The sequence below is a fragment of the Narcine bancroftii genome, chromosome 12, assembly GCF_036971445.1.
Source record: "Narcine bancroftii isolate sNarBan1 chromosome 12, sNarBan1.hap1, whole genome shotgun sequence".
NCBI classification, from domain to species: Eukaryota; Metazoa; Chordata; class Chondrichthyes; order Torpediniformes; family Narcinidae; genus Narcine; species Narcine bancroftii.
Genome location: NC_091480.1, coordinates 31322189 through 31335944, shown reverse-complemented (window position 1 = coordinate 31335944; position 13756 = coordinate 31322189). Strand labels below are relative to the sequence as shown.

Here is a 13756-nt window from a genome sequence, read left to right as displayed (position 1 = left end):
AAGCATCTTGATCGCAGCCTGAGGAAAACAAGACCAATGGAAATCAAAATACTCTGATTCACAAAGTTGGTCAAGGGGCAAATAATGGAGCCTTTTTCATCGACAGCATTACCGCCACAAGTTCCAACTTTTGGGCGATAGCCACCAACTCATTCCTTGTCACTCTCTGCAGACCGACAGAAGATGGCGATTCCAAAAACTCATCAAAATCTATTGCTGCTGTTTTTCCACACACACAAGCCTTTTAATTGGCTTTCAAAAAGGAATGTAACCAATTAAATCAAAAATCAATTGATCACTTAGCTCCAAATTTTGGTCATATCAGAGACAAGCAATAATAGAAATTCACCAAGAAATTGTTATTCTCTTTATTTTAAAAAATATATTTATTAATATTTACACATAATAACACCTTAAGAGTGTGTGTGAGTGTGTGTGAGTGTGTGTGAGTGTGTGTGAGTGTGTGTGAGTGTGTGTGAGTGTGTGTGAGTGTGTGTGAGTGTGTGTGAGTGTGTGTGAGTGTGTGTGAGTGTGTGTGAGTGTGTGTGAGTGTGTGTGAGTGTGTGTGAGTGTGTGTGAGTGTGTGTGAGTGTGTGTGAGTGTGTTACCCACACCATTACACCTTAGGCACAATTCTGGAAAGTCAGTCCAAAGTACAGTCTTAAAAATCCTAATGCACAGAAGTAATCACGGAGGTGCGAGAGACTGAGTGACCAGAGTACTAAAAATTCACAATTTCTTCTCCAGTTGTTTGCTGAGAAATATCCTTTTGGACAAACTGTTGTCACAATTCTCCTTTTCCTTGTGTATGGGAAATGAAACGCGACTTCCACTATGCTTCCAAAAACCCTGGCACACATCAGTCAAAGTGACATTTCTTTTCGTCATGGTGAGGGTTCAATCATTCCCCTGTCCATTTCACACAGACCCACTCCACACAACATTCATGAGATGGCTGCCGATTACCAAGTGAGATGTTCCTTTAAATGTTTCTCTCTCTCTCTCTCCCCCCAAGTCTCTCTCTCTCCCCCCCCCAAGTCTCTCTCTCTCCCCCCCCCAAGTCTCTCTCTCTCCCCCCCCCAAGTCTCTCTCTCTCCCCCCCCCAAGTCTCTCTCTCTCCCCCCCCAAGTCTCTCTCTCTCCCCCCCCAAGTCTCTCTCTCTCCCCCCCCAAGTCTCTCTCTCTCCCCCCCCCAAGTCTCTCTCTCCCCCCCCCCCAAGTCTCTCTCTCTCCCCCCCCCAAGTCTCTCTCTCTCCCCCCCCAAGTCTCTCTCTCTCCCCCCCCCAAGTCTCTCTCTCCCCCCCCCAAGTCTCTCTCTCTCCCCCCAAGTCTCTCTCCCTCCCCCCAAGTCTCTCTCCCTCCCCCCAAGTCTCTCTCCCTCCCCCCAAGTCTCTCTCTCTCCCTCCCCCCAAGTCTCTCTCTCTCCCTCCCCCCAAGTCTCTCTCTCTCCCTCCCCCCAAGTCTCTCTCTCTCCCTCCCCCCAAGTCTCTCTCTCTCCCTCCCCCCAAGTCTCTCTCTCTCCCTCCCCCCAAGTCTCTCTCTCTCCCTCCCCCCAAGTCTCTCTCTCTCCCTCCCCCCAAGTCTCTCTCTCTCCCTCCCCCCAAGTCTCTCTCTCTCCCCCCAAGTCTCTCTCTCCCCCCAAGTCTCTCTCTCTCCCCCCAAGTCTCTCTCTCTCCCCCCAAGTCTCTCTCTCTCCCCCCAAGTCTCTCTCTCTCTGCCCCCAAGTCTCTCTCTCTCCCCCCAAGTCTCTCTCTCTCCCTCCCCCCAAGTCTCTCTCTCTCCCTCCCCCCAAGTCTCTCTCTCTCCCTCCCCCCAAGTCTCTCTCTCTCCCTCCCCCCAAGTCTCTCTCTCTCCCTCCCCCCAAGTCTCTCTCTCTCCCTCCCCCCGTCTCTCTCTCTCTCCCTCCCCCCAAGTCTCACTCTCTCTCCCTCCCCCCAAGTCTCTCTCACTCTCCCTCCCCCCAAGTCTCTCTCTCTCCCTCCCCCCAAGTCTCTCTCTCTCCCTCCCCCCAAGTCTCTCTCTCTCCCTCCCCCCAAGTCTCTCTCTCTCCCTCCCCCCAAGTCTCTCTCTCTCCCTCCCCCCAAGTCTCTCTCTCTCCCTCCCCCCAAGTCTCTCTCTCTCCCTCCCCCCAAGTCTCTCTCTCTCCCTCCCCCCAAGTCTCTCTCTCTCCCTCCCCCCAAGTCTCTCTCTCTCTCCCTCCCTCCCCCCAAGTCTCTCTCTCTCCCTCCCCCCAAGTCTCTCTCTCTCCCTCCCCCAAGTCTCTCTCTCTCCCTCCCCCCAAGTCTCTCTCTCTCCCTCCCCCCAAGTCTCTCTCTCTCCCTCCCCCCAAGTCTCTCTCTCTCCCTCCCCCCAAGTCTCTCTCTCTCCCTCCCCCCAAGTCTCTCTCTCTCCCTCCCCCCAAGTCTCTCTCTCTCCCTCCCCCCAAGTCTCTCTCTCTCCCTCCCCCCAAGTCTCTCTCTCTCCCTCCCCCCAAGTCTCTCTCTCTCCCTCCCCCCAAGTCTCTCTCTCTCCCTCCCCCCAAGTCTCTCTCTCTCCCTCCCCCCAAGTCTCTCTCTCTCCCTCCCCCCAAGTCTCTCTCTCTCCCTCCCCCCAAGTCTCTCTCTCTCCCTCCCCCCAAGTCTCTCTCTCTCCCTCCCCCCAAGTCTCTCTCTCTCCCTCCCCCCAAGTCTCTCTCTCTCCCTCCCCCCAAGTCTCTCTCTCTCCCTCCCCCCAAGTCTCTCTCTCTCCCTCCCCCCAAGTCTCTCTCTCTCCCTCCCCCCAAGTCTCTCTCTCTCCCTCCCCCCAAGTCTCTCTCTCTCCCTCCCCCCAAGTCTCTCTCTCTCCCTCCCCCCAAGTCTCTCTCTCTCCCTCCCCCCAAGTCTCTCTCTCTCCCTCCCCCCAAGTCTCTCTCTCTCTCCCTCCCCCCAAGTCTCTCTCTCTCCCTCCCCAAGTCCCTCTCTCCCCAAGTCCCTCTCTCCCCAAGTCCCTCTCTCCCCAAGTCCCTCTCTCCCCAAGTCCCTCTCTCCCCAAGTCCCTCTCTCCCCAAGTCTCTCTCTCCCCAAATCTCTCTCCCTGGATAAAGCAATAAATATTTTCTCTCTCTATTCCTCCTGAAGATCAAATTTGGCCACAGTCAGTACCTAATTGTTGCCACTCAGTTCTCTCTGAATGGTTACCCCTTCGAGATGCATGGAGTTTTAACTGTTTACATTTAGAAATACAGCATAGCAACAGTCCCTTCCGACCCATGCTGCCAAAATACCCCAATTTTACTCCAACACCTTGTGCATTTTTAAGGGTGGAAGGGAACCAGAGCAACCTGAGAAACTCACATAGACACCATAGACACAGGGAGAATATACTAATTGCTTACAGACCGCACCAGATTCGAACCCGGTTCCCTGGCAATTTAATAGTGTTGCGCTAACCATTATACTAACCATGCTGTAGTATCTATTTTCTAAGTATACTCTCAGTGAAATGAGGAATGGATTCCTAGGATTAAATGGTCACCTTTTGTACCTATGTACCAGTACCATCTCTCCAGCCAACCGAAATCATAATCATTGAGAGACGTTCAGCAGCCAATGCCATATTGCAATGTGGTTTCAGGAGATGGCCATTCAGTCCCTCAAACTTGTTATACTATTAGGTTAGTACGTGTATATCCACCTTTTGCTAGATCTCTTTCGAAGTCCTAATTAAATTGAATCAACATTGATTTTTTTTTTTAAAAACAGGGCAGGATCTAGCTTTTCACTGCACTGTGAAAACATGCTCCTCGATTGTCCTCCTGGTTCTAATGTTATGAACTTGTTCAAAACATTATCTTTTCTTTCAGCCTCCTACTTCTGAAATCGTTGCTCAGACGTGCAACAGGTTTTCCATCAATTTTGAGCAATTATTTTTACAAATCCTCTTTCATATAGAACCTCATCAAACAATGCGAAACTGCATGAAAACCATCAAACGCCAATAACATCTTCAAACAATTCATCGAGATCGCACAACCCTCCCTTTGATCAACCCCAAGCTATCCAAGCTCTCAGTTATTCTGTCTCTGATCATAGATTTCGGTAGCTTGTCCACAAAGAATGCTAAACCACTCTGCTTTATAGTGTCCAAGAAATACAGGGCAAAATAAAAGGTTATTTTCCCATCTCTCTCTCTTAGAAATAGTCATTTTTCTCAGTCATTTTCACCCAGTATTTGAATGGAACTCTTTCAAATCATTGCATTTTTCAAATTACTTCTAAAATTATCTCTCAAATCAATCTCTACTTCCTTCTTAGTTAGTTTAATTGGTCTCATTGATCATCTAGGAGGAAAATATTGCTTTTGATATTTTGCCAATATTTTAAGGAATCAAAAGCAGTTGGTCACTGTCCTCTTTAAGAGAGGGAATGTTTTAACCCCCCTCAGAACTTCTCCGGATCCTCAACCAATTTACTACATATCGGAGATGTGTATATTATTTCAAATTTTAGTTTTATTTGTCTTTAGTATTATTTGCTTGCCATAGTTGATAACTGGTACAACTGGAAATATTACTTTTTCCAAAGTATTAGGCTTTATTTGAATAATCTTCGTTATCTGACTACATTAACATTTCCGTATCCAGCCCATTACTTCCCAGATTGTTTTCATTAATTTGGAACTTGTTCTTCTGCACTTATATTAATTATTTTAATCTAGTTCTTTAAAACACTTCCCCGTATTTCTGAGTGGTTTGTTACTGGTATCATAGCTAAATTTGGTCATTTTCTAGTAACATCTCCTAGTTCCAGTTTCTCATTTCTCTCTGCTTTCGGCCTTTTCCAACTTCTGAAATAAAGCACAATGGGCAATTGAGGTACAGCATCTCATCTCCTGACTCGATGCTTAACTAGTCTGTTCTGATGCCAGATCGTCAACCTGTCAAGTTAATTCTGTTATTCTCCCTCCACAAATAGTCTGAGCTATTAGGAATTTCCAGCATTCCCTTTCATTGCAGATTCACAGCCATCACCGTATCATGTATTTCACAGAAGTCAGATATTTTTCTCTCCTCCTCCAGACAAATCAGCTCTGATTAACAAGTTTAAACCCCCTCTCTCAATCAGCACCAACACCATCTGTGTCATTCAGTATCTTTTGGTCTTCATTCTAAGACAAACATTACCTTTGTTATTCCTCCCACTCATCACACCCTTAACATCCCCTCTACAATTTAAAACATCCTTGCTTCCAAACTTTTCCTAGTACTGATGAGAGTTCCTTGATCAGAAACATTAGCTTTGTTTCTCTCTCCACAGATGCTACAGACCTGGGGAGTATCACCATCATTTTCAGTTTTCTCAGCTGATTATGAAACCTTCAGAAATAGATTCTATAAATACAATATTTTTACAGTTGAGATTTTCTGCTATTCCTGGGCAATAGAAAAAAGTAAAATCTCCTATTGTAACCATATTCTATTTGTAACACATTTTCCAGATCACTGAATGCACAGGATACCACTCACATTAGAGCATGTGTAGACCATCGCTGAACAGAGCAACAAAGAGCCACTGATCCAGCCATCCGGACCTCTGGTACTGTCCGTGTGAGCTTGCATGTCACTACATGGCTTTCCCCTGGATGCTCTGGTTCCCTCCCAAATGCCAAGGTTATACAGGTTGTTTAGCTACTTGGTCACTGCAATTTGCCCTATTGAGTAAGTGGTAGGATCTCAGGGCAATCAGTGGGAATGTGAGCAGAGCGAACTGTGATTAGTGCAGGGCTGGTGTAAATTCAGTGATAGTGACTCACCTGTGTCTGTGCTGTGTAATGGTGCAAATGCTAACCTGTGCTATTTATCCTACTCCTACGCTACTGCTTGTAACAAGGTCACAAAAAATAAAGGAACAGAAGTAGGCCATTCTGCCCATCAAATTTTCTCCTTCCCCTTCCTTTGCAGCAAATGCATCTTTTATCGGAATTATATTCCTCTTACTTTCCTTAATTTCAATGGCCTTTCCAGCAATCCACGGCTAAGATGCATTTAACTCTCAATCACGTCACTCAGAGTGAAAAAAAAAAAAATCAACATCCTCATGGCCTTTGAGCAGAATTTCAACTCATAAGAAAACACGATTTGTAGACAATTTTAAAAAATCATGATCTTGCCCATGCACTGCCAACCATCCTGGTAGCCACACAAAACAATGGAGTTGTAACTAATTACAGCAATCACTCTCCACCAATGTGTTCCCAATAGGCCCAAACCTGCCAATATAACGAGAGAGATGAAACTTTAGGTAGTAAAAGGTCATTGACCAGAAACTTGCGTTCTGTTTCCCACCCACGTACACTCCCTGACCTGAACAATTTCTTATTTTGATTTTAAATATCCACTTTTCCTATTCTATATTTAGCGCATAATACCACAAATAATTCATATGCCTTTGAATAGATCAAGCTTGTTTCACAGTCATTCGCACAATGACCATCACTGATTAAATATTGACTTCTGCAAACTAATGCTGATTGCACTACTTTTCTTGTTTCTGATTTTGCTTTTGACCAAGACAGAATAGCTTACAATTCTTCAGTCTTTCTAGAATACAGAAAACATTAGACACCACACTATTCTTCAATCATTGCACTTTCTGTTTATATTTCAGGGCTTTTAAAAAAAAAACAGACACACACAGCACATTTATCAAACTTTTGTCTTGAAATAGCGATTATGGTTTTCCTATTTAATCATCAAGGAAAATCCTCATTGCCATATTATCGAGATCACTTTTAGAGCAGACCCAAGTCTCACTGACCAGTGTGCATCAAATGGCAGGGGCAGTCCTGTTTGTCACACCTGGCCCCCCCTGAAACACTGCCCACCTATCGGACTCAGATATCAAATACACATATGGACACTGTGCACTTAGCTTAAATCTCACATAAAACAGGGGTTATCAACTCGAATCTCCAAAAAATATTCTAATTGCCAGACCACAGTTAAGACTACGGACATGCAGATTGGAGCTATTCCAAGGATACATACATGAAACTCCAATCAAATAAGTTAGGCAACCACCCACCCACCCCCCCCCCCCCAAAAAAATGATTTGCTGTCTGGAAAACAGACGCAAAGAAGGGGCATTAGACAAAGGCACCACCATTTAGGAGCTGGAAGTTTCCATGACAAGGTACATCTCTCCTTGCAAACAAGGCTGAAAATGTCAAAAGCTAAACAATTTTCACAAATCTTTGTGGCTTTTTATGCATTAATATGACTGAGAATAATAACACAAATCATTTGAGAAGTACATAAAATTATCATATTTGTAAATTCCTTTTGAAAATATAATGCAAAGGGTCAAGGTGAAACTATTGCTCCTTGTTCCAGGGATTAAATATATGAATTGAAGCAACCTTTTAAACTGAACTAGAGTGAGATGCAAGGTATGCATTTTGTGACACCTATACATTTAGGATTCTTAACAGTGTGGAAGAACAGTGGGACCATGGGTCTCTCAAGGTTGCTACACAGGTTGACAGGGTAATTAAAAAAACCTAATGATATGCTGGCCATTAGTTGGGAGGAGGAGAGGGGGTTGCTGCAGCTCTGTAAAACTCTGGTTGGATCTCACTTGGGAATATTGTGTTCAGTTCTGGACACCTCATTATGGAAGGATATGCAAGCAGAGGACACCCATCAGGATGTTGAGTGGATTGGAGAGCGTGTCTTATGAGACAAGGTTAACAGAGCTAGGGGTTTTTTCTTTAGAGCAAAGGAGGATGGGAGGTGACTTAATGGAGGTCTACAAGATTATAAGAGGCATAGATGGGATGTTCAGTCAGCACCTTTTATCCCAGGATGACAGCAGCAAATATCAGAGGTCATCTGAATAAGGCAACGTCAGGGGTACTTTTTTTTAATATATATAAATATATATATATTTATACACAGAAAGTAATGGATACCAGGAATAAATGCCAGGGGTGTTGGTGGAACTGGTACATATGGACATTTAAAAGACTATTAGACAGGCACATGGAAACAAGTTAAAAAAAAAAGAGGGATTATGAATAGGGAAGGTTTAGTTTGTTGAATAGGTTTTTATATGTCAGCATAACATCATGGGCCGAAGGGCCTGTACTGTGCTGTAATTTTCTATGTGTCATCTATTTGCAAATACTTGCAAGGGTGACAAGTCTTACAGTTTATTTAATCACTAAAGAACAACACTGTACAACGCTGTTCCTTCCCAATGATGTTCAAAAGCTGCACTCATTTTGTACGCAAGTCAGTGAATAGCTGAAGAGAAAGGTAGGGATTTCTGGTGCCATCGTTCATCATAGCTGCACTAACCCTCATTCATGTTGAGCACAATGAATTGATCAATCTTTTCTCTTCTGAATGCAGATCAATGTGCTGTGATCTTATGTTTCTCTTTTGCATTTCCAGCATAATTAGCACTTTTTCTTATCCAAAAGCTTTCTGATTAGATCATTTTCAGTTATAAGCATCTCAAAAGTTTAAGTTAAAAATCTACACAGAACAAAGTGAGCAGAAATAGGGCTCCCAAAACTTAGAACAATTTTTTTCAAAATGCAAAAAGACATGAAATAAACCACAAGGGATCTTTGAATGTTTCTGTTGTGCCTTCAGAGTTTGAGATATTTTCAACATTTACAGCCACCTTCTTTTCATTCCAGTGAACAGTTAGACAATAAAATCAGGATTTTGATAAACATAAGTGGGGACTTCTATTAGAAGACCCATTTGATAAAATGACTTGGGTCTGTGTTGAGCAAGAATGGAATGAAGTCAGTAGAAGCATATTCACCCAAGGTTCAAAGTACAAGTCAATTTTATTTAACAGAGGTTGGTGGGTGCAACTGCCATGGAAGGTTGTGGAAACAGATAGGACAGCAATATTTAAGAGATATTTGGACAGACACATGAACAGGCAAGGAAAAGAGGAACAGGGAAGGAATTCAGACCACTTACAAGTAGATGGGACTGATTAGATTAGCATATGGTCAGTACAGTCTTGGTGGGCCAAAGGGCCTCTTCATGTGCTGTACTTTTCCAGATTTCAGATTTGTCAGAGTACATACATCACATAGAAACCTGAGATTCCTTTTTCCTGCAGATGTGGCAGAATTACCACTAATTGGTAGTGCAAAAAGTAAACTGTAAATAGCATAAACATGTGAACAAAGAACTGTAAACAAAAAACAAATGTAAACAAACTGACTGTGCAGTACAGAGAGAACAAAAAGAAAATCAATAAAGTGCACAAGTAAGAGTCCTTAAATGAATCACTGAATGAGTTTGCCATTGAGGAGTCTGACAGTGGATGGGTAGCAGCTGTTCCTGAACCTGGTGGTGCGAGTTTTGTGGCCTCTTTACCGATGGCAACAGCGAGTATTGGATGGTGTGGGTCTTTGATGATCACTGCTGCTCTCCGATGGCAGCGTTCTCTGTAGATGTGCTCAATAGTGGGGAGGGTTTTGCTCATGATGTTTTGGGCTGTGTCCACTACCTTTTGTAGGGCTTTAGAGTCAGGGGTATTAGTGTTTCCAATACCAGACTGTGATGCAGCTGGTCAGCACACTTTTCACCACACCTCTGTAGAAATTTGCCAGGGTTTCTGATGTTGTAACAAACCTCCACAAACTCCATATTCCTACATTTCAATAACTTTTAGCAAGATATTACAGGCAGGCTGAAGTCAATTCAATTCAATTAATTCACTCCTTGCTCAACACAAACATAACTGTAAGGTTGATTATGCATTGAAACAAGTATACAACAAAAGAAAAGTCATTTTTACTGACTCATGAAATTAGAATCAATTCCAGAGTTGCAGTTATTTATGTTCAGTCAAAAAGAAACAAAATAACAGAAATTTCTGTCAATATTTATTTATCAAAGAAATATGTCATACACACACCAAAAAATGGTAAGCTCATGAATCTGTTCCAAATCCAGTATCATGTTAGGAGAATTATCTTCCATTTGCGTAATTACCTGTTCAGTGACAGAAACTTCCTAAAAACATTATCAAAGTGCAACACAGTAACACAGCTGGTAGAGCGGCTACCTCGCCACACCAGAAACTTGGGTGCATTCCTGATCCCAAGTCACATTGGCAAGGGTCTGCGCATCCTCCCTGCCAACATGTGGGTTTCCTCCCACATCCCCCAAAATGTGCAAAGCTGCTAGGTTAATATGCCACTGTAAATTTCCCCTAGCGTTTAAATGAGTAGTAGAAATGGGGAGAGCAGGGTGGGGGGGGGGGGGGGGGGGGTGGTGGGAGAAGAGTTAATGAGAAGGCTGGAAGAATAAAAAAGTTGGACTCATGTAGATCAATGGTTTCCCAACTTTTTCTTTCCACTCACATACCACCCATGTAATCCCTGACTAATCACAGAGCACCTATGGGATAGGGATTACTTTGTCAAGGTGGCATGTGAGTGGGAAGAAAAAGTTTAAGAACCACTGAAGTGGATGGATGATCGGCGTGGACTCCAAGGACTAGCTGGCCTTTCTTTCTCTCTGCTCTCTCTCTCTATGACCTTGTACTGCAGGACTTTTTTTTAAAGTTGGAGCTCCAATGAAAACCTTCACTTTAAACATAAATCAGATGTACTTTATTCAACAAAAATGTTAAGGAAGCCAAAAATATTAATTGAATGAATCAATTAGAAGGAAATAGTGAAACAGCATTTAACAATTACAATAGAAATCATCGGTTTCAAGTGAAAAAATTAAAGGCTAGGGTTTTTTTTAAATCACCCAGGGTTCCAAATTCTCCACGACTTGGCGCAGTTTGGGCGTCGGGAGGGGACTTGATTAAGGTGCTCCCTTGTCACCCTCTTCCTTCGTGATTTACTGGCACCAGAGATGGAACACCAGCTCCCCTCTAGTTTCAGCAAACGTCCAAGACAAATAGTGCCCTGAACCAAAGCAGAGGAGATAAACAATGAATGGACCTGGCTTTGGTGGGGGGTGAGGGGTGGGGAGTAGGGGGGTGGGGAGTGGGGAGTGGGGAGTGGGGAGTGGGGGGTGAGGGGTGGGGGTGGGGGGGGTGAGGGGTGGGGGTGGGGGGGGTGAGGGGTGAGGGGTGGGGGGTGAGGGGTGGGGGGTGAGGGGTGGGGGGTGAGGGGTGGGGGGTGAGGGGTGGGGGGTGAGGGGTGGGGGGTGGGGGGTGAGGGGTGGGGGGTGAGGGGTGGGGGGTGAGGGGTGGGGGGTGAGGGGTGGGGGGTGAGGGGTGGGGGGTGAGGGGTGGGGGGTGAGGGGTGGGGGGTGAGGGGTGGGGGGTGAGGGGTGGGGGGTGAGGGGTGGGGGGTGAGGGGTGGGGGGTGAGGGGTGGGGGGTGAGGGGTGGGGGGTGAGGGGTGGGGGGTGGGGGGTGAGGGGTGGGGGGTGAGGGGTGGGGGGTGAGGGGTGGGGGGTGAGGGGTGGGGGGTGAGGGGTGGGGGGTGAGGGGTGGGGGGTGAGGGGTGGGGGGTGAGGGGTGGGGGGTGAGGGGTGGGGGGTGAGGGGTGGGGGGTGAGGGGTGGGGGGTGAGGGGTGGGGGGTGAGGGGTGGGGGGTGAGGGGTGGGGGGTGAGGGGTGGGGGGGTGAGGGGTGGGGGGTGAGGGGTGGGTGGTGAGGGGTGGGTGGTGAGGGGTGGGTGGTGAGGGGTGGGTGGTGAGGGGTGGGTGGTGAGGGGTGGGTGGTGAGGGGTGGGTGGTGAGGGGTGGGTGGTGAGTGATGAGGGGTGGGTGGTGAGGGGTGGGTGATGAGGGGTGAGGGGTGGGTGATGAGGGGTGAGGGGTGGGTGATGAGGGGTGAGGGGTGGGTGATGAGGGGTGAGGGGTGGGTGATGAGGGGTGAGGGGTGGGTGATGAGGGGTGAGGGGTGGGTGATGAGGGGTGAGGGGTGGGTGATGAGGGGTGAGGGGTGGGTGATGAGGGGTGAGGGGTGGGTGATGAGGGGTGAGGGGTGGGTGATGAGGGGTGAGGGGTGGGTGATGAGGGGTGAGGGGTGGGTGATGAGGGGTGAGGGGTGGGTGATGAGGGGTGAGGGGTGGGTGATGAGGGGTGAGGGGTGGGTGATGAGGGGTGAGGGGTGGGTGATGAGGGGTGAGGGGTGGGTGATGAGGGGTGAGGGGTGGGTGATGAGGGGTGAGGGGTGGGTGATGAGGGGTGAGGGGTGGGTGATGAGGGGTGAGGGGTGGGTGATGAGGGGTGAGGGGTGGGTGATGAGGGGTGAGGGGTGGGTGATGAGGGGGTGAGGGGTGGGTGATGAGGGGTGAGGGGTGGGTGATGAGGGGTGAGGGGTGGGTGATGAGGGGTGAGGGGTGGGTGATGAGGGGTGAGGGGTGGGTGATGAGGGGTGAGGGGTGGGTGATGAGGGGTGAGGGGTGGGTGATGAGGGGGTGAGGGGTGGGTGATGAGGGGTGAGGGGTGGGTGATGAGGGGTGAGGGGTGGGTGATGAGGGGTGAGGGGTGGGTGATGAGGGGTGAGGGGTGGGTGATGAGGGGTGAGGGGTGGGTGATGAGGGGGTGAGGGGTGGGTGATGAGGGGTGAGGGGTGGGTGATGAGGGGTGAGGGGTGGGTGATGAGGGGTGAGGGGTGGGTGATGAGGGGGTGGGGGTGGGTGGTGAGGGGTGAGGGGTGGGTGATGAGGGGTGAGGGGTGGGTGATGAGGGGTGAGGGGTGGGTGATGAGGGGTGAGGGGTGGGTGATGTGGGGTGAGGGGTGGGTGATGAGGGGTGAGGGGTGGGTGATGAGGGGTGAGGGGTGGGTGATGAGGGGTGAGGGGTGGGTGATGAGGGGTGAGGGGTGGGTGATGAGGGGTGAGGGGTGGGTGGTGAGGGGTGGGTGGTGAGGGAAGAACAACCTTATTTCTGGCCGGAACGACCACCGTGAGCTGGTTCAGGAGGCGACCGTCGCTCGCTCAGCAGAGACACGATGAAAAGGCACTCACCGACACCGTTAATGTTCTCTTCGCAGGAATACCAAATTCCCGTGTGGAAATAGCGAAAGAAAAACCTGTCGTCCCCCGTATCCCAGCTGTAATGGACCAGGTTGGAACGGGAGCTGTTGGCCGTGCCGTTGCTGTTAAAGTTGATACAGTTGAATTTGGTGGCTTTGCTGCAGTTTGGTTTGGGCACTTTCTGCGTCCCCTCGCACCAGTAGGTGGTAATGAAAGCAGTTGTTGAGAAGAAGAGAGCCACCAAGTTTAAGCCCACCGCCAACAAAGCTCGACATTTCCTGGTGGTTTTCATGGCGCCCCCGAACCCGTCTGTGACCCCGTCAGGCGTCGAGGGCGAGTCTTCACTGGCAACGCTCTGCGCGGCAACCGGGTGAGCAATTCAAGCCGGCGCCGTGCCTCAGGGCTGAGCCCTCGCCTCCACGCTGCCCATGGTGAAGCCGAGTCACGGGCAGGTGTGAGGTGTCCGCCCCGTCCCCCGCTCGACTGGAGGGAGCAAGCGGGGAAGGGCTGCGCGCTCGCCAGCCTGGAGCCACAGCATCATCTTCGGCGGACCACATGGTGCTGGTGTTACCTCCCTTTGACAGACACCTGGTGTCTCACCGTCACTCTCCGAATTTCGCCACGCCGTTCATTAGGATGCGGCACATGACTCCCCGCCCTCCTGTATTTCATTCTCCAGCCGCCCAAATGAACGGGGCTTGAAAGTTCACGGTGGCGCTGGGCAGGTTAGACATGACACCGCCGGCCAGCTAATTTGACCTAGGGTTTTCTTTTTAATGACATGGGGGAGGCAATTAAACTGTTAAGAATTAACACAGAA

The 13756-nt window shown here is 48.3% G+C and overlaps 1 protein-coding gene across 1 annotated transcript in view; it reads right to left on the bottom strand.

Moving 5' to 3' along the window:
* Positions 1 to 13448, bottom strand: part of gsg1l (gsg1-like) — a 152992-nt gene extending 139544 nt beyond the window's left edge. Inside the window, exon 1 of the mRNA XM_069906746.1 lies at positions 12928 to 13448. Coding sequence (XP_069762847.1) covers positions 12928 to 13228 — 301 coding nt within the window. The 5' untranslated portion in view covers positions 13229 to 13448. The remainder of the gene's footprint in view (positions 1 to 12927) is intronic.
* Positions 13449 to 13756: the final 308 nt, after the last annotated feature.